This window comes from Anser cygnoides, chromosome 2 (genome assembly GCF_040182565.1).
Source record: "Anser cygnoides isolate HZ-2024a breed goose chromosome 2, Taihu_goose_T2T_genome, whole genome shotgun sequence".
Taxonomy (NCBI): Eukaryota; Metazoa; Chordata; class Aves; order Anseriformes; family Anatidae; genus Anser; species Anser cygnoides.
In genome coordinates, this window is record NC_089874.1 from 75,979,289 (window position 1) to 76,006,898 (window position 27,610).

The 27,610-nt window shown below is 36.0% G+C and overlaps 1 protein-coding gene across 11 annotated transcripts in view; it reads right to left on the minus strand.

Moving 5' to 3' along the window:
- Positions 1 to 27,610, minus strand: part of CDH18 (cadherin 18) — a 564,404-nt gene that overhangs the window by 129,436 nt on the left and 407,358 nt on the right. For all 11 annotated transcript variants that reach the window (XM_066992492.1, XM_066992489.1, XM_066992490.1 and 8 more), the window contains one exon: positions 8,829 to 9,123. In XM_066992492.1, coding sequence (XP_066848593.1) covers positions 8,829 to 9,123 — 295 coding nt within the window. The remainder of the gene's footprint in view (positions 1 to 8,828; positions 9,124 to 27,610) is intronic.

Consider the following 27,610-nt stretch of genomic DNA (forward strand, 5'->3'; position numbering starts at 1 on the left):
TCCCCTCTGTATTAGTATCCTATCATATTTTTAAGGGAAAGCATCTATACTAATCTGAAAAAAAAAAATAAAAAATCTTTCTTTCTCTCTCTATACGTAAAACTAACTAAATTACATATATGTAAACATATATAGTAACTATACAGCAGACATATTTGTGCATGTTCCCACATACAGACCCCAAATATGGATATTACCTAGACTTCTGAACAACTCATATTTATAGATTTCAGGATTATCATTCACACTACAAATTACTGTTGAAGTTCATATTTAAAATAATTTCCAAAAATGCCCCCAAATCAATAAAAGATACAAAAGAAATCAAAAAATCAGAAGGTATCAAAGATCTGGAAATCAAATAACTACATGAGCGTTGATGGATTTCCAATGATGAATCCCGTATTAAAAAAAAAAAAAAAAGATAAGGAGTTCAAAATACAGGTACTTGTATGCTGCTAACAAATACTATTAGAAAAATAAAAACACAAAATCACAATTTCTAACAGATCGCTAAGTGGGATAACTTATCAACTTATCAGTTACATATTGTAGAACATAAAATGCAGAAGTATTGCAGAGATAGAATGAAGATAAGTGATTTTTAATTTGCTACACTTTTCAAGACATTAGATGATGAATCTTTCTGGCCCAACATTCTTTACTCAGAGAGTGGTGAGGCACTGGAACAGATTGCCCAGAGAAGCAGTGGATGCCCCATCCCTGGATGCGTTCAAGACCAGGTTGGATGGGGCTTTGAGCAACCTGATCTAGTGGGAGGTGTCCCATGATGGGGGCAGACTGGGTGGTGGTGGTGGAATGAGATGGTTTTTGAGGTTCCTTCGAACACAAACCACTCTATGATTCTATGATTCTAACATTTCACATAAGAAACCAGTAAATGAAAGATTGGAAAGTTAATAAAGGTTCAGTATTCATCCCATGCGTTTATCCTTCTACAGATACTGCTTTCAACAGACTCCTTTGGCCCGATGTTAAAACAGTAGAAAATAACAGCACAGGTTGCTCCCCTGTTATTCTGAAAGTGGCTTCTCAGCTACATTAGCCACTGAAGGGTGTTCAATTTTGCATTTCAGTTCTGAGTAGGAGTATGCTTTGGACTTGAATTGTCTGATCTTTGCCACTCATTGTACTTTGATTTGCCTTATGGAAGAGTTTTGGAGCATCACAATTAGATTCCTTTGGATGAAACTAAACTAGATGTGCTCTAGCAGACCATCCCTTTTACTCTGACTGCAGAGGCATTTGGTTTCAGACACCAGACCAGAGCTAGTCTTCCCAACACTAGTGTACCAAAAGGTTTCCCAGAAGACTCTCCAAATGCTTACAGTAGAGATATTGGATCCAAGTTAAATAGTTCCAGCTGTTTAACTTCATAGGTCAGTTTCCATTGCACAGAACTATCTGTTTATATAACGTAAAATATTTTTTAAGTTAATTCCCAGAGCACACTGGGAAAAGAAATACTTAAAATTTTATGTTGGAATCTTGTGGAATCTTTAAAGATTAACAGGTTACTGATTGATTTTATTATTTTTAATCAAAAACACCAAAAAATACCTATCCAACAGGTACAGGTATAGTCACCTATCAGTTTTTGTTACTAGAGCACCTGGCAACTTTTATACCTTTTTATAGAGAGATTTTCCTGCTTCCAGAAACAACATCCACTGCAGATGCCTACTCTTCCTACAGGTTGTGTTCCCATTTGTTCTTTTTCCCAGAATTCTAGAAATTCAAGGTAGGCTTTGGAATGCTTGAACAGGTTCTATTTCACAGAAAGAAAATACATGAAATAGTAAGATTTCACGGTACTATCATTCTTCAGAGACTTTATTCTCTTCTCTCCTTATTTAAAAAAAAAAATAGGGGATTGAATGAGTACTTGCTCATTGGTGTAGGACAAAGAAACAGGGCTAAAGAATGGAGATATCTCATATAAGCAGCTGACAGGCCATTTTAGCACAAATGGAATGCCATTATACCTTAAAATCCTCCACAGTGAGTTTTTAATATATTTTGTACGTCTCTCCTAGGAAACACCTTACAATAGTAATTTGATACTGAATAGTGGAAAAGTGTTCTCTTTTCTTCTCAAAGAACACATCAGATGCACAAGTTTTAACTCACCCCCACCACTAACACCACCTCTCAAGCCCTCACATTCAGTGCAATGGAGCAAATCAGGCACTTAACATTTTCACTGTGTTCTGCAAGCAGTTCACTGTATTATCACAGAATCATAGAATGGCTTGGGTTGGAAGGGACCTCAAAGATCATCTAAATCTAACCCCTCTGCCATAGGCAGGGATGCCACCCACTAGATCAGGTTGGCCAAGGCCCCATCCAGCCTGGCCTTGAACACCTCCAGAGATGAAGCATCCACAACTTCTCTGGACAACCTGTTCCTGTTCCTCACTACCTTTACAGTGAAGAATTTCCTCCTAATGTCTACTCTAAATCTATCCTCTTCTAGTTTAAGACCATTCCCCCTTCTCCTGTCTAGTTGAGTAAAGAGTCCTTCTCCATCTTTTTTATAAGTCCCCTTTAGGTACTGAAAGGCCACAATGGGGTCTCCCCGGAGCCTTCTCTTCTCCAGGCTGAACAACCCCAACTCTCTCTGCCTTTCTTCATAAGTGAGGTGCTCCAGGCCCCTGATCATTTTTGTAGCCCTCCTCTGGACCCGCTCTAACAGGTCCACATCTTTCTTGTGCTGGGGGCCCCAAACCTTTACACAGCACTCCAATATGGAAATATGATCAGCATCCTGTAGGATATACCCATACTGTCCTTTTGCCTAACTGTTGTCTGATTTGCTAAGCACAAAGAAAACCTAGCTTGTGGAAACTGGAGGTTAGAATGCCTTGCTAGAAAAAAAAAAAAAACGATAAAGTGTACCTTTTCCTTTCAAATACTCCTTCAAAGTTAGCATCACTCCATTCACCAAAATGACATAAAAATCATGATTCCAAATGTATTTGCCCTATTCAGATACAGTACCGATTTTTGCTGTTGAGCTCTATGTAATGAAGATTTTAGATGGAAAAGTATACAGTGCAGCTGCTACGCTATTTTTAATGTTAAACATTCAGAAGAAAATAATGTAATAAAAAAAAAAAAAAAAAAGCATCTAATTTCCCTGGAGAACTCAGGATAGATCCAAACACTGGACCCAGAGGCATACCTTCCACACTTTTTTCACCAACCTACTGAGAAAGTGCCTGTCAAGGAAAACTCAAAATTTTGCTATGAAAGCATTTTGACACTCCACTTAGGCAATATAAAAGACTTTTTTCCCCAAAGTGGAGGCTCTGCTTATTCAGAGTACCACTACCATTCCACATGATTTCCCTCTACAGTTTGGAGATTACATATTGGGAATTCTGTTTTCTTAGCTAATGCTTTATGCTGTAAAATATGTCTGTATGCTCTGAAAACCACTCTGTAAGTTTTGCCATTTGTCTGTTATCAAGAATAAGGATCATTCCACCTGGGAAATCAAACTGTAGTTTTATTTCAAAATCTCTTCTTTCGTTTTTATTTTTTTTAATATGTTTACAATAAAAAATGTTTAAAGTCATATATCAAAGAAAAGCTGAAGGGAAATACTCCAATCTGTCCCTCAGAAGACAAATTTTTAATGTTTAATGAGGCAGTTCAATAAAACATGTCTGTTGAGAATGCAAATCTGTATGCATGACTTTCTGCAGTTTGCTCTACTGTTAAAATCTCAAATGGATCAATATTGAAAAAGTAAAAGAAGTGAAAATAAGGTGAAGTTTAATGAACACAGGGATTTCCTGCCTAACTAAACGAATTCCTAAACTAGTCTTAAAGCAGAAACAAGTAAACATAACACGTTTTAGCTTCATTCTACATTAGAAAATAGAGATTTCACCAGAAAATGAACACTTGGAGTCCAGTGACTGATTCAAGACCTCACTGTAAAAAATATTTTGTCAGCTATCTTTCTTAGAAGAAAATATCAAAAAAACACAGAAAGATAAATAAGCACTTCTCATACAAATCATATTTATGAACACCATGAATAATGTCTTCCAGATTATCTGAAATTATGGCTACCTTATGTTACTTGGAATTATGGGAAGAAGTTCAGAAAAGTCCAGTGGTTCTATTAATTTTCTAAGTAGGATGCATTGGAAATACACTTCTAATGCATGACCAACACTACAAAAGTTAATATGCAATGTTTCATTCATTTTTAAGCTATATAGAAATGAGCAGATACGAAAGGCTTTTACAGATTGAAATCTATTTCCTTTTACATTTAGGTAATCATTACTCTTTCAAAAACCTTAACAGAGCACAGCCATAGCTCTCAAATAGATTTTTATATGGCAGAAGAAATCATTACAGATATAAACATTGGATCTTCAGCCAGCCTTTAAGAAAGAGGTTCAATGAAGGCAAGGAATAGGTAGCTTTTTTTCAGCTCTTTCAGCATAGGACATAGAGCTTAATTATGTTCAGTCTGTGCAACTGTGAAGACTGTGATCTAATATTCGGAAACAGTTTAACAAAACTTGACTGTACTTTCTTTTCAGTGGCTTAAAAATGAAAAACCTTAAAGGTCCTAGAGTTATTAGAAGCAGACCAAGGAAATAATAGAGAAATGTACAACTTGTGGGAAAAATACCACATAACTTCTTGAGGACAGACATGAACCTGATGCTGAAACTAAGCAGTATAACAGAGATAAAAAATACTACCTGCCACTTGGGAAAAATGCTGTTACACAGAACTTAACATTTAAAGTTCTTTAAAAGACCATGTAAAAAAGTGGAAGGATTTTTTTTTTTTTAAGCAGTGACTATTCCCAAGGAATTCATAAAATAACAAGAAGTTGAGTTATGTATAGACTCCACAGCTAAATATTAAAACCCATGCTAATTACAGAACAACTAAAAATGGCATAGGAATCTATTATTTTACATAAATAATTATTTCACAAAAATAATATATCCTATGGAAGCCCTAGTAGAATTAGTCTTTCTGAGACCGCAGGCAAAAACATGCTTTCAGTATGCAACAAACACCAAAAATCAGTAAATAGAAAAGAATGATTACAAATTTGAAATGAAAATATGATGTATGCCTACAGCAGAATGCCTGTATGGCAGGATATGAAAGCTCAGTCTTATTCATACCACAAGAAAGCTTTCTGGAATGGATAGTTTAATGATTTACCTCAGGTATAACCAGTGAAATATTTCATTTATAAAACACACATTACTACACATTAATGCTCTACCTTATCATTAAAACTTCCTTCGTTTATCTTAATCCACTCTCATTTATCACCCAAAATGCCATCCCAGACTAACTATTAGAATTTTTCTTTGGAAAAGGGTAATACCAAGATTCAGACTACTACAGAAATATGACTAATACCTATATAAGAATGCTATCTTTTGAGAAGACAGAGAGAGAGAGAGAGAGAGAGAGAACTTCTATAAATAGAATGAACAAGTAGAAAAAAATTATATTTGCTGCTCTTGACTTTGAGGATAGCATTGATTTCCTTTCCACTGTTTCTCCCCCTATCCAGGAAACAGGAAGGAAACAATTAATTAAAATGGTTTTCTTAACAGACAAGGACAAAGGAAACTTAAGAAAGGGGAAGACTACGTTACACTTTTATTGGAGACAGTTGATAAAGGAAATTAATTCTACATCATGACACTCTGTGGTGTGACAAGACACAAATGCAGTAAGAAATGAAGTAAGAACTAATTTAGATATTATTGAAATGAACTGCAACTCTAACAGCAAAGTTTCGTGCCACAGCAAATTATCAAAGACAACAGAAGAGTCTTCCTACACGTCCCCAGTATTCTTACTAGCAGCTCTATCCCCTCACTGTACAACTTCCTGTGAAGGCAATATTGCGGAAATAACTCTGGCATTATGACATTATGCACACAAATACTGCCCTTCTGTCCTTTCATACACTTCTCTTGGAAATGGTATTTGCAATACTATATTTACATTGTTAAAATAGGGAATTCTACATTAAAAGCATATCCTGCAATGTGCACCAGCATCACTGTGTAGATACAAATGGAGACCTATATGTTTATTGCTCTGAGAAGCAAAAGACGAGATCAAGGAAGTCAGAATTAGAGAGGAAGCTATGGTTTCAGAGCACATTGACCAAGTAGCTGACAGAAGTAATTTAAAAGAATGAAAATATATTTGGTCAATAACTTGAAAATATTTATTAGCTAGATACTGACCAAACAAGATTGTTAATAAATATCATTCTTCTGGTAAAGACTCAGAAGAGTTTAGTAAACATATTAATGAGGGAGGAGGGGGAAATAAGAATTACAAGCAAAGACAAGGTGGCAATTCCCGGTTTGGAGCAGACAAAAAAAGGTAACTTCTATAAATTGAAAGAACAAATAAAATATATTAGCTGCTCTTGACTTTGAGGATAACATTGATTTCCACAAACAGTGAAGGAAATAATTAATTAAAATGGTCTTCTTTAAAAACAAAGGAAACTTAAGAAAGGGGAAAACAGAAGGAAACACTGGTGAAAGAAGAAAATTCATAAAAGGGAAGTTGAAATCTACTATGGGAACTATGAGAGCTACTATGAAAGAAGATGAGGGAAGGAAATAAAAGGAGACCAAATAAAGCTGTTTCTCCTTTCATGCATTCTTCTTGTAAGAGGGACTGTAGGAAGAAAAAGCTTAGAATTATTCCTGGCTGGAAAGAGACATCTGAAACAGCACACGCTGTGGAAGAATTCAGGAAGAGAGGAGACGACCAGAAAGGGAGAAAGGTGCTACAAGTAACTTTGAAGAATAAAGTATTAGACTAAGAAAGTTATGATGCAGAGGGAGAGATTTTTTGGAACATCATATATAGAGGACATTTTGTGAAGAAAATCAAAGAATTGCTCCCACATTTCAGGGAAGTGACAGAAAGAATAAAGAAGCAGTAATAAAATCAGGAAGAAAGAGAACAGAAATTTTTAACATACTTTTAGTACATGATATTTAGTGAACTTGAGTCCATTCAATACACTCTGATTTTACACTTTATATAGAGAAGAATATTTATTCTCTAATTTATTTCATCTCTGTCCAAAATTAATGCCACTTAGGTCAACAAAGAATCCACTAATATAAAACCCAGTCTGTTTCCAAACTGTCACAACTCTGAACTCCATGGTTTAGGAAAAAGATTTAATATATTTCGGTCTTTCCAGGAGTGGAATGTTTATTACACATTTGCAAATATTTCATATGCCACAGTTCACTTGTATATGCAAGAAAAGAACTGTAGATGAGGAATTTACTAGTTTTACTACGCATACCTCTAATGTAGGTTGTGATTTTGACCTGTTTAGTTTCTCCACACTAATTAGCTCTTTGTACACTGTGAAACTGGGCTGCTTTCATACACAGATTAAAATCCCCTCATTACATAGCCACATATGTCTGAGCTCAGCATAATTATGTCACGTGGTACCAGAGAAGATCAATCAAATGCAAATTCCCAATTTAAATTAATTTCACTTATATGCGCTTGGAAAGATATGCACTTGGAAAGTTCCACAAGGTACCCTCTCAACCAAAGTAACATTAACAAAATATTGCATATGAATCTCAAGTCTGGAACAAAACACTTCTGTTATTTTCAGATCTACTCATATGAGCCATCATTGCCATTCAGAGAGATCAAATGATTGTGAAGCATTAAGATTCAGTTGACAGTAGTCATTCATTTTCAAATGTATGACCAATATTGTTATGAGTTTAGTAACTACATGTATTTTGGTATTTTTCGCTTTTGACTTTATAATTCTACTCTGCAGAAGTTTATAGCCTGTTACATGCTTATTCAACAAACAGCAAGGAGAGAAGAACAAATCATCTATTATATATATATATGTATTCAGTTGCGACATTTGGACACATTTTGGACTTAGAGATAGTTTCTTAGACAGAGTGTGTAGACATTTGGGGGGGGGAGTGTGTGTTTATGAGGCAACTATCTGTATTGTCCATTCCTTAATAAATACAGTAGACTGTCTTTTTTTCAGTAGACTGCACTTTTTTTTTTTTTTTTTCACAAAGACCAGGCATAACATTTAAGCTTTCTTTAGAAGTATCTAGCCCAAAAGTCATATTTGCATCTGTTTATCCTAAATTAGTTATATATGTTTTACATTGATAGCAAAGTTATAAACTAATTTCAACAGCAGAGAAGCAAGAAAATAAAGAAAACTGATAGTATAATGCAGCACCTCAAAGAATATCTGAACTACATTTCTAACAGGGAAAAAACAAAGATCTGTACTTATTTTGCATTTCAGTTCACTTAATAGAAACTTAACAGATGTAAAGAAACATATGAGATCATCATCTAGAATAATGTAGAAAACTACTGTTCCTTTGTATTTGGTTAATTTTGTAGACATAAGAGATTGAAATAAAGAGTGTAGTTGAGTGAGGATATATAAATATATCTTGATTCTAGAATGAAAATTACAGTTTGTCTAGGAGTGCTGTGGAACGACATCTCTTAAACCACCCAAGAATAAGAGTGACTCTCCTCTACAGTAAGCATGTATGTGCGTACTGTTTTCTTCATATGAAAGTTCCCTAGTAACATACAAGGTTGCATTTGATGTCTTCTTATCATCTCTCCTCAAATGTAATATTCTTTTACATACAGTCAATAATACAACAAAGTGGCATAACTTTGTGAAACATCATGTGGCATTTTCTCTTGTTAAAAGATTGCTGAATAGAACAATTTGTTTTCCTTACCCATTTCAGACATCTCTGGCACAGTAACAATGTATGGTCCATCTGTAAATTTTGGTGCATTGTCGTTGATATCCTGTACTTTGATAATAAATTCAGATTCAGGCTCGAGTGGCTTGTTTGTCCGTCTGTCAATAGCTTGGGCATGAAGTACATAGTGTGTCTTCTGCTCTCGATCTAGGCTTTTGGTTGAATGGATGTCTCCCGTCGTGTCATCAATAATAAATATAGTTCCCGCCCCTTCTCCAGTAAGAATGTATTTGACTGATCCATCACCTTTGTCGGAATTGGAGTGCAGCTGTAGAATATATACATATAAAATCATATAAAATGAGTTACTACGTTTCATAAAAGGTTATTGCACAAAAGATACAAAAATTATAATATTACTGTTAACATTATTCTGCCTAGTTTGTAACCTTCTCAACTCTTGCTGTAATTTCTCATGCACTATTAATGTCAAGACAATCATCTTGCTCAAGGTCATTTCTGCCCCAGCATAACTCATTTTTTATTTGAAGTTCCTGGGCTTCTATATCCGTTCTAGGAAACTTCCCTGAATCAAAAATATTTTGGCAAATAGAATGGGTTTTATTTATTTTGGTTTGGTTTTAGTTCTTCAAGTTGTTATCTTACAGCACTCATTGCTAGAAACTCAGGCTTGAGTACTAAGCCTAAAGCAGTCACTCTGAGGATTAAGTTTGCTCCAGTGATTGTAACTCAGTCCAATCACCTATGCGGTCTTCTACGGCCCCAAGGACAGCATCGCTTACTACAAACAGAAACTGTGTAATTTGGCACAGACAGGTGTCTGTCCAGGATTTCTTCACCCCTCTACAAAACACAGCCATTTCTTCTCTCTCCCTCTCTCTCTCTCTTTTTTTTTCTTTTTTTAATTACAAAGTCTCCTAATTTTCTTACAATTTAAATTATTTATAATGAAATAATGAATTTTGATTGATATTTCTGCCATTTTCATTGTTCCTAATACATACTTTGTGGTACAAAATATATGTAACATATATTATACCACTTTGTGAGTAGAACAAAGCTTAAAATTTCTTGGGAAAAGGGGAAAAAAAAAAAAGAAAAAAGAAAAAAGAAAAACAACTAGAAAAGTCCCTAAGTACCCTGGTGTATTAACAGATCATACAAAACAGCCATCCATCCAGTCTCAGTGCTCTCACTTGACTCTAATAAACTACCCACTTAGATTTAAAATGAACACGTTCTCTGGGAGGGAAGGATGATTTTTTTTGCTAGACTGAGAAGCTCTGTGCTTGTATTTAAAACTGCTTTGAGAACAGAATGCATTTACTGAGGTACACAATAAGAACAAAGTGATAGTGTGCAGCTAGTTATACAGTGACGTGAAGTAAGAAGAGAAAGTTTCTAATTCTAAGTATTCAATCTTATTCTTATCCAATTGTCCTGACTATCTCCAAGTATCTGCAATTACTGGCATTACTAAGTTTCTGTATTCTGTCGGTCTAAAGCCCAGATTGTCAATTACTATTTTTAAGCAATGGACCACAAGGTGTCAGCTTCCAGATTTCTTTCCATTTAGCGTTGGGTAGAGAAAAAAAATAAGACTTCTGGAGGTTCAAACTATCTTTTTTTTTTTTTTTTTCCTGACTTAAATCACAAAATACAGAGGTGCTGCTATTTTCCCACTCTTTCCTTGTACCTTTCTTATCAGGACTTTGTCTTGAATTTAAAATGAACTTATGATTTTTTAAAGGGAATAAGCATACAGGACTTTGATGACATTTTTCATCCTGTCTGTATTAAATCTATGGAAATATGGTGACAAAATTTATATCTTGTCCTATAGGGGGTTGGGCAGGGTGGGTCTGAGGGGGAAGTGTAATAAAATTAAAATAATCAGCTGATATAAACCTCAGCCTAACTTGCTGATGCACATTATATTGTGCTGAGCCACAAGAAGATCTGACTGATTAACCAGTACAAAACACCACTGTTGACCTATTTTTTATTTCTGAAAAAAAAAAAAAAAATGGCAAGAAAGAAGCAGAGGAAGGGTCTGTTTCCTTGGCTTTGTCTTTAGAGGACAGCAGTAATCTTACATGTTTCCTTCTGAGTAGTGATGGGCAAAATTCTGGTTATATCTCTTATTAACTTCAGAGTACTACTGTATTCTACTGACAAAGAAATAATGTAAGGTAAAATGCTAGGAATTCAAAATTCCTAGAAAACCAAAATGTTCTCTGAAGAGATTTACTCCTAAAAACAGGAATAGTAGATATCCTGGAATTTAAATCCAAGTCTGTTGTTATTCTAATTTTTCAGGTAATCAGAATGTTTTATGAATCAATTAAGAAAATGGTTACATAAATAACTAAGAAATTGACGGGATAAGGAACTGCCGCAGAATTTAATCAAGCTTTCTTCAAAAATCTGAAGTATTTTTATATCCAAAGAAGACGTACCATTCAGCAGAATACCATACAGCAGAAACACATATTCACTGTGGTAGCATGAAATGCATGGAAGATTTGAAAAATTAACAACATCAGGTGTTTCTTATCGTGCAGAAACAAATATTTCACTTGTAATCTGTGAAGAAAATGCAGCTACATTTTGAGTCCAAGGGCTTTTATGTCTAACAAACGTAAGACACACTAAAGATGTTCAGCTGATTGTGTGGCCAAATTATATACTATTCGTGCTAAATATCACGTTACCCAACAAATGTCATTTGAAAAATGAAGGCAGGAATGTCATTAGAAGAAAATTATATGGATATTAATAAAAGCTAAAAGCTTTAATTTGCAACGAGGTCTTTCACATTGCAGTTGTAAGGCAACAACTGAAAACAAGAGACTTAATTTGTGTCTGCTACCCTATTTCCTGATATTTTGTAAATTATTTGAAATATAACACTTTGATTTATGACTTTTAATTTCTAATGCTAAATTTAAAATTCACATAGGAGGACTCTACACAGTATTTCTACTGCGTAACAAAAGGGCCTTTCATTTGTCAGTTGCTTTATATTTCAGTTTTTCTGTAAAGACTAAATAACTGTCTTCTTTAATACTGTGTCTCAGTACAAATTGGCCCAGGTAGAAAAATATCAAGGTTTCTCTCAAACACTTATTTGCAACGTGTGTTGTGCTGAAGAAAGCCCCTGGGAGTCCCTGGTTAAGACAATGCCTACCAGATTAATGAGAGATTCATGTCCCTGTACCTGGAGCACTTCTTTCTTTTCCCTCTGTACCTGAAATCATCTCCACAACAGGTGGTTTATTCCACAAAAGCATTTCTAGTTGCAGTAAATGTGATTCACTGATTAGGGTACAAATACATGGTTTGGTAGGCTGCACTTCTACAGCTATGTCTACACTGATTTATGAAAGACCCCAAGTGAGAAAATTCCTATGGACTCTTTTTATTCAGGACTTTATTAGATCCCTTTCAGACACATTTGACAGAGAGGGGGATGCCGCTAAGCAATGCAAACTCGAGCCAACCTATCACCGGCCCTGTACCATGCTTTGTTCATCAGTGAACTTGTGTGATCTTGGGGAAGTCATCTTAACACAGATCCCTAGAAAGTATGTGGGCATTTCTTTTCCATGAGATGCCACCACCTCTGCCAATGACTACTGCAGGAGCACGTACACAGGATGAGACACTAATGTGCCACAGTAATGCAAATAAATATCATAGCTAAACACAAAATCTGGTGGTGGTTTTCCCCTGCTGTGCCCGTCAGAGCCAGAAAGCTGCAACATCGCAGGAGTCTCTTAATTTAGAAAGAAATACAAACACATTTCAAACTGAAACATGATTACTCGTAATGTTGAGAGGAATAATGAATATCGTTGGAAAGAAATACAAGAAAAAGATGCCAAACAATTACAACACAGCTCTATGATGATTATATATTGACCTGTGACACTAAGTTTTTAACTACTACTGAAAAAAGCTGTATTTTTTTCCTTCTGAAGTTGTTTCAAGTTGCTTCCCAAAGCAATCTCACCTCAGAACCCAAACTTTACTTTAAAAGGATCTTGCAGAACAGCAATTTGTCCAGTTAACCAGTAGAGTCTAATACAGCTTGGACCCACTGACAGCCCCTCCTGTCCCTGCCCAGGCCCAGGCTCCACACTGACCCCATGGCCACCAGCCCCTGCCCCACTGAGGCCGCAGCAGGGCCGGGCTCCAGCTCCCCACAGCCCTGCCTGGCCTGACCATGGCTCCTGCCCAGGGACCGGACCAACCTTGGCAAGGCCCTAGACCCATAGAGATGCCCAGTGCCTGTGGTGCCCTGCTCCTGGTGGGGTGCTGGGACGGGCCCTGCCTGGCCCACTTGGGGACACCCCAAGCTCCTGGCCCTGGGGAGCTCTCTGCTGCTCTGAGAACGTCATCTCCAATCTCAAAACTTTCAGTCTGTGCTGGCTCCAGAAGTCCTTGTGGAAATACAGTTTCTATCCTAAGCAGAGTACTGGCTTCTGAAAACATTACTTATTACTGTTTATTATGTTAAACTCTTAATGACAACATCTACACTAAATACTCTGCCCACAACCAGAACAAGTCAGAAAGTAATTAATTTTCATCCCCTGTTGGGCTTTATTCCTGTATTTATTTCTCTGAAATGTTACCTATTTAGGAAAAGAAGAAACTGAAAGTACTAGCTGAAGAGCGTATCTGGAATGTCACCTTTATCAACCCATTGAGCTCCACTTCTTGACGTATTTAGTAACAGGTTGGCTTCAGGATGATTTATGACGGTTCCTCAGTCTTTAACTAGCCTATATCAGCAGTGTGTGACTGATTTAGCAGAAGAGCAAGCAAGGTGTCCTTGTTTTCCTAAGACTTAAACATTTTTCTTCCGTCAGTCCAATTAAATTATTAACTTTCTTTCACTATGCCTGCACAAACTGAAGAAAGGCTACATTTTTCAAAGACATCATTTGAAGAGGTATAACAAACTTTTCAGTTAATGAGTTTTATTTATTCATTTATATTAATTTTAACACTACTCATCTTTCTCATCTTTGAATAGATGTAATTTGCTAAATCGGCATATTATCAGCATATTAACAGCTTTAAAATGAATGCAGAGACTGAAGGCTTATTGCCCAGTTAATACCATATTGCCATGGCTAGCAACTGCAAAGCAATCAGGTGGGTAAAGCCTAACTGCAAACCCAAATTATTTGGTGGCTATTGTTTAACTGCAGGCATTGTTCACTACCCTTAATCCTCATACATCTTTTGCTAAGTAGTTTTATCTAATTCTTAGCTACATTATATTTTCAAACATGTAGTCTTAAGTATTTGTCAGAAGTCAAACGAACACAAATAAAAAGAAACTAGTGGACAGTATAGAAGTATGGGAAAGAAACACAAAGATGAGCACCATAAAAAATAACCCCAAACCAACTCAAAAACTGAGAAGCAAACAGAGGAGAAACTTTCTTTATTCTGATGGGATGTGGTATGCTAACAACTCCCAGCCATCATCAAGCTGCCCTGTACTGAGGAAACAAGTGGCAACCAGAAACAAGGTATGAACAGAATGAGAAAGAAACTTGGCTGACAGGGACAGTAAAGTAGAAGAGCCTATTTTTTAGTGATAAAACAGCTTCCTCCTTTTTGCTTTAATTGAACAATCAGAATTCTTGATGTCTTCTGTGGGTGGCACTTTAAGTGGACTAGTAATGAATTTTGCCAAATTTTAATTGGACTACCAAAAAATCTTGGATTTGAACAGAAAATGTGTGCTGTTCTGTTTAAAAAAAAAAAAAAAAAAAAAGATGAAGAGATTCCCAAACACATGCTAAATTTAAATCTGATTTGAAAAATCAAGAAGTGTTGCACTAATGTAATGAATTTAATGAGGGTAGAAGTGGCTATGAATATATAGACTTAGATCATTTTGATGTAACTGCACAGAATTCACTTAAAACTTGTTGTTGGCAAATAATAAACAATAAAAATAATATACACATAATTCCAAAATCAAAACCTGAGTTCTGGTAATGCCACTGACTGATCATATGGTACCTCAACTAGAAGACTGAGTCGCTTTGCCAGAGATGCCTAGATGTTTGCAAACAGGAATGTAATGATGAAACGTGACAAAGCTGAGTTTAATTTTATACTCCAGAGGAGAGCATGCTCCACCGGTTACAGGTTCCTCTGTCTCCTCTTCCCTGCTCAGCTTCCAACCACCCCTCCTTAATCCAGGCCCATGCTATTTCCCAAATCAGCCAGCCTCACTATTCAGGTTGCACATAACCCAGCCTTTATCCCTCTACCATCCACACTTAAATTCTTCTTGTAACAGTCTGTTTTCAAGCTTTCTATCTGGACAGTTCTGAGTTTCTGCATAACGATTTGCATTTTTCCTGTGCTCTCATTTCTCATTCAATGTCTTTTTTTTTTTTTTTTTTTTTTTTTGCTTCTTAGCCAATTCCTATCACTTCCTCTCCAATTCTTGGCTATCTAAAATAGTTTTCAAATTTGTATTTCTTTGTTCAAATGGTGTGTAACCCTCCCACTCTGAGTTAACTTCAGGCACATTAGGCCTTTTGCAAAGAGACTCTGAAAGGTTAGTACATACAACTTAAGAGTACAAAGCAATTATTCAGTGGCTAAAATCCAAAAGATATGTATGATTTAACAAACTACTAGACTAGGTGTTAGTACACTCCACCCCAACAAAACACACAAAGCAGCAGACCACTCAGAAGAAGGTTACATAGCTGGGACATATTACAGCTTGGCTGTGGATTGCAAGTATCTGAATCATGGAGGACAGAGGGAGAAGATGATAAGCACCATTCCTTCTCCTCAAGTTGCCAGTTCTCTCTTTTGCACCAGGATTCAAACACACTCTATGTCACTTGTCTGTGTTTCATGAGTTTTACTTTTTGAATCAGGAAATTTATTTAACTAAATATCCTATGTCCATTCTGTACTTCTCAAAATTACTGAATAATTTTAATTGGAAACAGGCAAAATAAACAATTGGCCTTCTCCCTAACACTCTCCTCCCACTTCTCAGCGTTATAAAAATATGGAAAAAATTATGTAGAACAATAAGAAAAAGAATGGCTACCCTGGCAGTTGATTTTGCTAATAACATCTTTTCTTTACAGGGCCTTTCTTTAGTAAGGGAGTGCAGTCCTTTCAATGAGTCAGTATCTAGAGGGATGCAGATTTTCTATTTTTTTTTCCTTCCTCATTCCCCTGTCTTAAGAACTGTTGTAGAATCCCCTACCATTCTGTCTAAGCATTTATGGCTTCATTTTACCAGGGAAGCAAAGACTTAAAAAGCTATGATGGACATCAAAGTACCTGCACGATGAGTGTGGGTGCAATGGAGGGAAAGTAATTCAGCTGCCTGAAAACAGCTTAGAGATGAAGCTATTTTGAATCAAAGAAAAAGGCAGAAGATGAAATTAGCTATTCTGTGACACTTTAGAATAATGGAAATATATTGGCTTTATTTCCATAGAAATAAATATCAAGATTTTATATTATCAAGAGGCATGTATCTTCTTCATTCCTGTCTGCCACCATCAAACAGATCTCTTGGCCAGAATCTGATCTCACTTTTTGACTTTTGCCCTACATACATTTAACCTTGATCAGAATCTTTTGCCTCTTATTTACTGCCAAACAAGAACTTTCCCCCCACTCCCTTTCTGTTTTTCTTTTTTCAAAGGACAAATTGGTTTGGGGGATCAACCTCCCCCTGCCTTTGTTTTTGGATACAAAATGTGTCCCCTTTACTTACAAATATGCAGGATAGTTTATCATAACAGAACTTCAACTGAATAAACAAAGACCAATTTACTCATCTGTTTAAATATATGCAGTTCTCACCATCATTAAAAATATCTATTTGTGGATTATTATACGCCTCAAATATACTTTACTCCACAAGCCAGTTGTATATTCAATTTTGCATAAAATAACATTTAAATATGATAACACTGTTCCTACTTTGAATAAATTAATAATTACATTAGAAAAAGAAAACATTTCATAACACCAACTTTGATAGTATGATATTGAGGCTAATTTCTAATTTTTTTTAGCATCCATTTGGAACAAAGTGGCAAGTAAATTACAATGAGCAGCACTGCTGTTCAATTCCTAAGGGTTTAAATATTGATGTAAACAGGCTAATATTACTTAAGTCAAATTGGTTTTACAACACTGAAATGCATCTGTAGTAATTAAGTTCTACATACTTGCATGTTTCTGTCCTTACTGAGCAGAAACAAATGCTATGAAATACAAATCTGTAATGGAGACTAGGAAGTGAACTGAAACTAACATCAAATGACCAGAAAGAAAACATCAAAATCAGAATATTTCAAAGCAATTACAGCATTTGCAACAAAACAAGGACAGCACCACTAAAAGACATAGTACTTCATAAGTCAGTTAATTTAATCAATTAAATGTTTGATAGTTGTTTTTGTTTGTTTGTTTTTCCTGTTCAAACTATTATGAATTTTGAATGAATTACTGTTTTCTGTTTTGTGAACAGCACATTCTTTCAAGGAGAGCACTGGAACTTCCTCTTCTCAAATTTGTTGTCATTGCCAATCAGTTTAAACAGATAACAAGAGGGTCCTGGCACAACACTACCAGAGAGAAGTCTGCCGATGCTTGCCCAACCCAAAGGAATGACAAAATTATTCACAAAAAACACAAGTTAAGAGCTTTTAAAAAAGGACACTAAAAAAATGTATGCATGTTACTTTACTTCTGTTATGCAAAACTACTTAATGCTTCACTAAAAATATTAAAATGCAGAGATGTATAAAGAATTGATGTTACAACACTAAAACACTGAATACTAAACACTTTAATCTTCTAATAAGAAGAGCAATCATGTTGACTTCCTTTGATGTTTATGTAGACACAACATGTAATTTAAAAGAAATGATACAATAACATAGCAGTAGTAAAATCTGCATATGAAATTATTCTGATTGGTGCACACTGCAAAACCAGAGTCTTGCTGATGCTACTAAAATTTTCATTGAGCCTCTGTGGTAAAAGTATCTTCAGATTTGCCGCAGACTTGCTTCCTTTGGTCTGAGCTATAAAATATGTTTTAATAAAATATACTGCTCTGGGCAATGTCACACCTTTTGACGGAATTCTCAGAGGGAATCATTAGCCCAGGAGATAACTGTATTATCCATAGCAGTGTCCACGAATTTAGAAGAAGCTATTCCACACCCTTGTCAAACAGAGGAAGAAAATACAGAATTGCAATTGCCCCCATCTGCTGAATGGGTTTTCTGAGATAGAAAAAAATAATTGAATTGCAATCATCCAGGAAAAACGCAACTGAAACAGTATTAACTTCACAGTACAACACTACAGCACACAAACATCTGTTTTTGCAAGATGTGCTTATCTGAAGTCTGCTCCTTTGCTGCTGTTTATTTTGGGGGGAGTGGGGAGGTGGGAGCTGGGTAATGGCAGAAGTATGCAGGTGCATAAGCACACACATCTGAAATAACAGCAGGTGTACCGAAGCTGACACAAGTGGTCAACATTAGCTTCTATTTTCTCTTTGTGCCAAAGGAGAACTCAAGTGAATGACAAGAAAAATAGACAACACAATAAGCATTTAAGTATAGAACTGTTGTTTTGTTTTCAAAGAACACTATATATCTTAGGAAAAATAGAATCTGAAATTGTACTTTCAGTGTACTGTGTATCTAAACCAGTGTATATAAAAAATAATTCAATTCTGCTTAAGTTTTCACCTGAACTCTCGTCACAGCAGTAAGCTTTTATTTCAGATGTCTTTAACTTGGGTGAATGATATGATAGACATAGAAATTATTCTTTTTTCAAGAAGGTAGACTTTACACAGTGTATTTATTTCATAGATTTTAAAGAGCTAGATGAGCACCCTGTTTGCAGAACATGCTAGCCAAAGTCTTCTAAAAGTATGTTATAATTATGCAAATATACTTGCTTGCAGGTCCCAGGGCTAAATGACAACAGCTCATTGAACTACTACTCTAAAACATGTCTGAAATTGAGGTGGTCTTTTTGGGTCCTATCTGAAGAAAAACATTATTTCTAAACAGATATCAAAACAAGACTCTTCATTCCCCAGTACTGCTCTAAGGCCAAGAGAATTGCTTCAGTGGAGATGTACTGCATTTATCCCATGGGACATGTGCTGGCAGCAGTACACAGGCACAATGGCCACTAGATATTAGTGTAAGATAAGTGGTTGTCTCTGCCACAGTATATTGCCTTTTCTTCTGACTAGACAATAGCCCCTTAGTTGCAGGGCTTTTAATTTTTAGATCTTGAAGTCTCTTTGAAGGGCACATATCATTATCTCTGCTTCAGAGATGAGTAATCTAAGATTCTCACACTTGAATTACCATATTTACCCAGAAATAATAAAAAATAATAAATAAATAATAAGAGATTGGCGATGAGACACAGAATCACAGAATTATCACAGAATCATCTAGGTTGGAAGAGACCTCCAAGATCACCTAGTCCAACCTCTGACCTAACACTAACAAGTCCTCCACTAAACCATATCACTAAGCTCTACATCTAAATGTCTTTTAAAGACCTCCAGGGATGGTAACTCGAGAGCAGCCCCGCAGAGAGGGATCTGGGGGTTGTGGTTGACAGCAAGTGGAATACGAGCCAGCAGTGTGCCCTGGCAGCCAGGAGGGCCAACTGTATCCTGGGGTGCATCAAGCATGGCATTGCTAGTCGGTCAAGGGAAGTGATTGTCCTGCTCTACTCTGCACTGGTGTGGCCTCACCTCGAGTACTGTGTGCAGTTCTGAGCACCACAGTACAAAAAGGACGTGAAACTATTGAAGAATGTCCAGAGAAGGGCTACAAAGATGGTGAAGAGCCTAGAGGGGAAGACATATGAGGAGCGGCTGAGGTCACTTGGCCTGTTCAGCCTGGAAAAGAGGAGGCTGCGGGGAGACCTCATCACAGCCTACAGCTTCCTCACAAAGGGGAGTGGAAGGGCAGGCGTTGATCTATTCTCTTTAGTGACCAGTGATAGGACCCAAGGGAATGGTGTCAAGCTGCGACAATGGAGGTTCAGCTTGGATATCAGGAAGAGGTTCTTCACTGAGAGGGTGGTTGCGCACTGGAACAGGCTCCCCATGGAGGTAGTCACTGCACCAAACCTGTTGGAGTTTAAGAAGCATTTGGACTCTGCTCTTAGTCATATGGTCTGAATTTTTGGGTAGACCCGTGTGGAGCCAGGAGTTGGACTCAATGTTCCTTGTGGGTCCCTTACAACTCAGGATATTCTATGATTCTAGGAGATATAAAAAGTCCCAAACAAACTCCTGTTTATCCAGTTGTGATACCATTGGCAATTCTGAACTCTCTAATTCTCAGAGAAAGCAGGAGGGATGAATTCATAAAGCTATAAAAAAATATTCCTGGAGGACTACAGAATTTCAAGACATTTAGAAACTTTTCTTTTCCATACCATCAAAAAAACACCATCAATAGAAAAGAAATGTCAATTAAACTATGAGAGATGAAAGTCGGACTTTAAATGAATGCTGCACTGTTGCATTCAGTCAAGTCATTCTCAAGATCTAGGCCAGATTTCTGCTGGGTTTGTTTGTATGGTAGCTAAAAGTCATGCTTCAATGAGTATGAACAAGTAATTAATTCCTGGGTCAATGCTATATTACTTCATAGCATTCTGTTCTGGCAATACAGAGACTCTGTTCCCTTGGATGTCATATGTCACAAAGCAGAGCAGAAAACAATTTCATGCACTCTAGACAAATTTAAAAAATAACTGGTCTTCACTTTTCAGCATCTCCTTGGTCCCTGTCATCAAGAACTCATTTTACAATCAATAAATAATTGTGGTAATAACTTAGATTCCTAGATCCATGTAGAAGGCCATTTGACTAGATTTGAATGAATACAAAGGCCTTGATGATTCACTGTCACCAAAAGAAGTCCTGGCTATATTACATCACTATTGGGATAAGAATGTTTTGTTTCAGCTTGTTGTTCCTAAATTACAACAAGGAGGTATTATTACGCCAATATAGTGCCAAAGGCATTCTTGCCTTTCCTATACATGGGCACAAGTACATGATAAAAGTGCTACAGTTCATGGTACTACTACCTTGCACACACTTTGGAAACTTCTTATTTACTTATAACATTGAAGCACTGCTATGTTTGTAAATGTCTTACTGTTTAGCTACACAGTCACAAATAAGTTAAACCTGAACAGTGAAAACATAGTCTTAGAGCAGGTGCCAAAATCATAACTGGCATTATCTGGAGAATTAAGCCCATTTTCATATGCCAGTGTTTGCTTAGGACATTGTAAAGGTCAAGGTTAGAAAAAATTTAAATGCATGTTTTCTTAGAAAACACCACAAGATGCTAGAGTTTAGGATTTAGAACTTCACTGAGGCAACAAAAAGCTACTCTTTACTGAAAAAAATATTGCACATTTGAAACTATAGCATAAAAATGCAGTTTCTGTTTCCACACACTGTTTCTGCAGACTTTCTACAGATACTATTGACCTTCATTTCTGGTGCTTTCTTAGGCTGCTGTCATTGCAGTAGATTTTTTTCTTTTTATATGCAAATAGAGAGAATCAAACTACTTTTTCTTTCCATCTGCAGTACAGAAGTAGAAAAGGGAACACATCTATTTTAAAAGGGTCTTCCAAAAAGAAAATACATATATGCCCTTAGTGAACAGGAATGCTAACCTAAGAATTATTTCAGATTTTTTGAGATGAGAAAGAACTATTAATTATCACAAACCCTGATTAATTAATTTTGTATTATGTGCCATCTTCCTGCATATAGCTCCTCCTGACATTAATGGGATAGATGGAAATAGCTTACTGGAGCAGGAAGCTGTGAGTGTTAAGCGCACTAAAGCTCTTATGGAAAGTATGATTGATTTGTTTGTTTGCTTCTTTATATGACAGTGCTACAGCAAACACCTCACTCTATGAATGATCTTAAGACAGCATATTCACTTTTGAACACAGGAAAAACAACTGCAGTGTCCCCATGTGATATTCTAAATTTCTTGTTACTCCTTTGTTGTTCCTAAATAATACTGTGAAGATAAAAATAAATGTGTGACTTTCTGATGTAGTACTTGTGAGTTATATGAACTTTAACTAGAGAAAAAATTGTGTCAGCAACTTGATTATTTGCTCAATTACAGAGTTTGATTAGGAAAAGAATATTATGTGGAAAAGTTCAAGGAGAGATAATTAATTTACCAGCTTCCTTTTATCCCATCCTTCCAAATATCTTTCACACATTCTTGCTTTTGATGTCTTTGAAGCTAATTTGCTGAGACATTTGTAAGACTGTGGAAAGAAAACAGGTTAGCTACTGTCCAATGGCTTCTATTTCAGGTGAAAAAAGTTGTTTCATTCTCAAAAAAATGGAAAGGACTACCACTTATTATCAAGAACTGCAGAGATCATTCTTTCAAAAGGATTTCATCGCCGTATTTTTGTGAGCTTCTTATCAACTCATGTCAAAGCATTTTTCCAGGTAAAACAAAAGCATTTATTTACTATTGTTTTATTTTCTTATTTTATTTGCTAAGAGTTCTTAATTATATACTTTTTTAAATTTTAAAATGTGGTATGACAATGCAATAAGAATGTTGATTTATTGGAGTATTGATTCACTGCTTCTGCAGTATTTAATACTTAAATATATATTTTGGTTCTGAATCTGAAATTTCATTTCATCTCTTTTCTGTAAGCTTGTATATTTATTTGATGAAATTCAGGTTTGTAAAAAAAAAAAAAAAAAAAAAAAAGTCTTTCTATAGCGTGTCCATCACAGGTTTCACAAGTGATTGCTCTTTTACATCTCCCATAGAAGACAATACATTTTTTTCCTAAGCTTTTTTTTTTTTTCCCCGTCACTTTTCTTCTTCCTGTAATGTAATACTCTTGCTTTTTGCTGGAAGCCCTGTATCATAATGATACGGAAATGTTACCACAAATTTCTTTAAAAGGTCACTAGTGCCACAAAATCTGTTGGTAATAGAGAATCCCAACTACACTACTTTTGACGTCTTTGTTGGATAACTCAGAGGAATACCAGTGCTGACAACAGAAGTTTAACACTAGCTGTTTCCATAGATGAAAGTCATGTAATGAATGCAATGAAAGTGATGAAGCCATCACAACTGTTGCAGTGATGACGATGCTTTTAAAAGTACAAGCAGAAAACTGAGAACATACCAATCCCAGTGAACAGGAATATAAAAAACTGCCCTTAGCCATGACTTCTATGAAGTGTGGCAAAAGCTTTCTAGATCTCAAACTGATGTAAATTGGGGGATTCCAAGAATCTTGTCTGCAGATTTCCATACTTCATACAATCATTACCAAGGGGAAGTAAAGTTTCTGAGCTCAAGGTTTTTTAATGAGGTAAGGTTTTTGTTTCCACAAGGTAATGTGTTACTGGTTCTGTGCTCTTCCTAGAGTCATCATGACCTCCTTCTTCCCATAAACATCTGTACTGCCACCACTGTAAGACTTTCATTGTGACACAGAATAAAAAACTCATTATTTAGACTTGGTCTAGTACAACTTCTGGACAAGTAAAACAAAAGTTCTGAGAATGTTTACAAGCCAACTTGATATCATAATTTATGACGGACTGGCATTATGGCCTAAGAGCATTTGCATTGTGTAACCTGTAATCATTGGCTACTTTTTACACCTGACAATGTCATTACAGGTCCTGCATGCTATCTTTTCAGTACAGCGCAGAGCATTTCCTTCCTTTCACAGAGAACAGCCATTCTTCATTGTGACTGACAATGCAGATTTTAATAATGAGGAAAAGAAATGATGATAGACTTTTGCAATAACAACCAGAAAGAAAAAGCCTTCCAAATTTCCAGAAACCCATACCTAGATTCCAAATGTGCTTAATCATTCTCATGTTGAATCCATGATATGCCTGTTCCTAAAATCAGCTGTGGTCTTTTTGTGTATATAGGGATGTGCAAGAACAATCTACATACATAATTCAGATATCCATAGATGAAATTGTGATGCAAAATATGCATATCCAACATTTGAAGTTCTAATATTTCTTAGCAACTATCTTATATTAAAGCTCCCCCATGCATTCCAAAGATGTGCTGAAGAATTTCTTATGTGAATATATGGATCTTTAAAAGTTTAATAAAAACCTCTCCTCAAAGTTTTACACTTCTCATTGAGAATATCTGTTCTTTGCTGTCCAATGTAAAGTCACGTATATTTGATATTTGAACTTTTTTTTTTTTTTCTGTCTGCAAGACAGATGTATCCTGATCATGGAAGTATCTTGAATTTAGCAGTAGAAAAAGTGAGCTAAGAATTGCTTTCTTCCACAGTTACCCTTTGACAGCATTTAACAGCAACTATTTCAAGAAATTGAGTCAGAGCTCCAACATTTTACAAAAAAATAATATATTCTGCATGTTACACTTGACAGGAAATTTATGTTTCTCATGATGCACTGTCCTATATCCATGATATCTAATTGCAGTAAGGAACACCAGAGTTCTCTTTTTGTACACGTAAGAGATCCCATATGTGTAATAGATTCCAGACGTGCTGCTCTGTTCACTGCTATCGCTTACTAATTGTCTGTTAAACTCTAACCTTCCTCCAGCACCAATATTCCAAGTACATGAAATGGCACAAACAGTCTACTCAACCTTTGAGGCAATATCTTCCTCTCCTCAGTGTTTTTTATGTGTATGCTGACATATCAATACAGATGCCATTTATCATGAACACTTCAGTGATTTTTCTTCTCAAGAGACTCTCTGACACATTCTCCCTTCTCAAGAAATGCTCAGGCAGAATAGGATTACAATCTGTAGTGATACTGGCTGCCATGAATCTGGTAGGCACAAATAATACTTTAAAAAAGTATGTGTAAAATGATAGGAGAATTAATATATATATAGTCAATTTGAAGATAATTAAAATGACCATTAATATATCTATTTCTAGATATTATTGCTAGCAGTACAAGGAGGTGTCAAAACACAGTACCTGCAGTCTCTTTTTGACCTACAGCTACTTCATTAACACATTTTCATAATAGACTGTCTCTTTTACATTATAGGAGCCCAGAAGTAAGTGTCCATATGGCCTAGCAGAAAAATTGTGGATCTGATCCTGATCTTCCAGTGTCTTTTTTTGAACCTAGTTTAACTAATACTACAAATATGTTTCTGGAAGTTTAAAAATATTAATTTCTTTTTGGAAAAAAAAAAAAAAGGGTGGTACTTCAAACACCTGCCGAGTACAAGCTTTCGCTTGGTCATCCTAACTTGAGTAAACGTTACTCGTATTACTAAAATCAGATTTATCCCTTATAAGTAGTAATCCATTAGGTTGTTACATTCACCAATACAGTAGAGGCCTAACACCAGAGCTCATGACAATAAGCAGGCTGCTGATTAGGCAGCAGGAATGCAAATTTCATTTTGCTAAGACCTGAACAATTTTTTTTTTTTCCTCTCAAGTGGTAATTTTTAACTTTATTCAACCAACTGGAACTATCTTCCTTCCAACCTTAACAATTTTGTACCATTACAAATAACAAGGGCTGAAACAAAGACTGGAAATGTAAATTTCACATTTTCTAATAGAGTGGTCAAGAAAACTCTACAAGAAAATTGAAATGGCCCTCACCCTCCTTCCTGTTAACATATATATAATTTTTGTTCAGGCACAAATGCAGACTGTGTAGAATTTCCTTTGTAAGCATGAGAAGCAAACTGACAAAATAAGCATTCAGCATTATAGCATACACTTGGAAAACGAAAGAAATTAAAAAGATCGTCTCAAAGCTGTTTCTCTGTAAATGTCAGTGAGATACATTTGACTTGTCACTGGAACATTACAGTTATGAGTTGGCCCAACTTCAGGGGAAAAAAAATCTACATCCTACAAAACAGGCACTGGTCCATTAGATTCCAGTAACACTAGGAATGGAAGACTTTTGTTTGATTTTAGACTGACTTTTTATCTCACTCACCACTAATTAAAATTAAAACTATTGCAGATACTTCTTGTCACTTTTTCTACAAAATATGTTTCAGAGCTAAATTTTCTAAGTGATTTGATGCCTGATTTTCCTAGTGATGCATAAAGTTAGAAAAGGGAAATGAGTGTATTTTAGCTGTGTTTATTTTTGTTTTACCATCAATTTCTATTTTTAATTATTATTATTCATGCTAAGTACTTATCCTTAGAAGGATCCTACAGTCTGAATTGCACAGGTCCTTATGTTTTGCATAAGGGAGAAGTATTTACTTCTGTGCAGTGGTTTCATAATCACTACTTATCACTTTCATTGACACTCTTCTTTTGAGTTATGAAACGCAGAACCTGAAGCAACTCCCATTGATGCCAGTGGACTTTGGATGCCATTAACACTCATAGGTAAAACTAACAAAAACTGATACTATTTCAATAATAAATATTAATTTAGAGATGTTTGCTTTGATTTATAATACTTATAAAGCATACTTTATAAATAATGCATGGCAAGATGTAAATACTAAATAATATTACATAGGGAGAAAAATTGTAATTTCAGAAGGACTCAGATTTCCAGGATTGTAGAGACAAAACAAAACAAAAAAGACCAAAAAATTAAAAAAAGGGTAAATAATCTCATATATCTGCTGTTAGATGACCTTGAAAAGAGCACTAAGTTCTTCTAATTCTCTGATTATATTTTCAAGAATATGATAATTTTACTGTCTCTGAATTATTTGGCATTTCTGTGAACTGTTCACATTGATATAGTATACAACATCTTGCCATGTCAAAATAGCACCACTCAGATACTGTTAAGGTAATGGCAACCCATCTGGATACAGATATTATAAAGAGAGAGTTGCTCTCTCTTCAGACCGAGGACTAAATTCAAACTGAATGAAAAAGGAACAAAAGGAGATAATGTGTCCCATTCTAAGGATGAAGGCCTATCGAGCTAACAAGTGGTAATCACTCAGCTGTCAGCAACATCTGCAGACATCACACAGCTGAAATACTACTTAGGCGCTAAGCAGAAGTCTCTGTAGTGTTAATTCACACTAGGTCATGAACAGCAGGATAAGGTGGTTCTCAAAACGTGAGATCCCTGTTACCTTACCAATTGCTTGCTCAGCTGCCTGCATAAATGAGGTCAGGGCAGGAGCAGTGACCTGTCAGCCAAGCATTGCTCTGAGCTGCACAGTCTCTGATGGTGCAGGAGATCAAAGAGAGAAGTTTTCTGAGTTCAGAGAGAGTTTCCACGGTGGAACTACCTTTTTTTTTCTTTCCCCAGAAACAGCAGGTTGCACTGACCCTTCACTCCAAGGAGACAAAAGTCCCACACGTCAGCGCAGTATAGCATGTCCTCATCTGATCAAACTCTCCCCTCAAGTCCTTCAGACTGTCTTACGTCCACAGGTGTTTCAAATATTGCCATCATGCCTCTTGTTTTTCCCTCCTTTACCATGTACTCTCCTATACATCCTAGCCTGTAACAACCTTTAAGGTTTAGTGGAGGTCTTGTTAGTGTTAGGACAGAGGTTGGACTAGATGATCTTGGAGGTCTCTTCCAACCTAGATGATTCTGTGAACCATCTGTTTCTATGCTCCACACATGATTCCTAAAAGCCCACCTCCAACTGCAATCACACTGAATGCGCTGATATACTGTGATGCAAAGGACACGTAAAGAT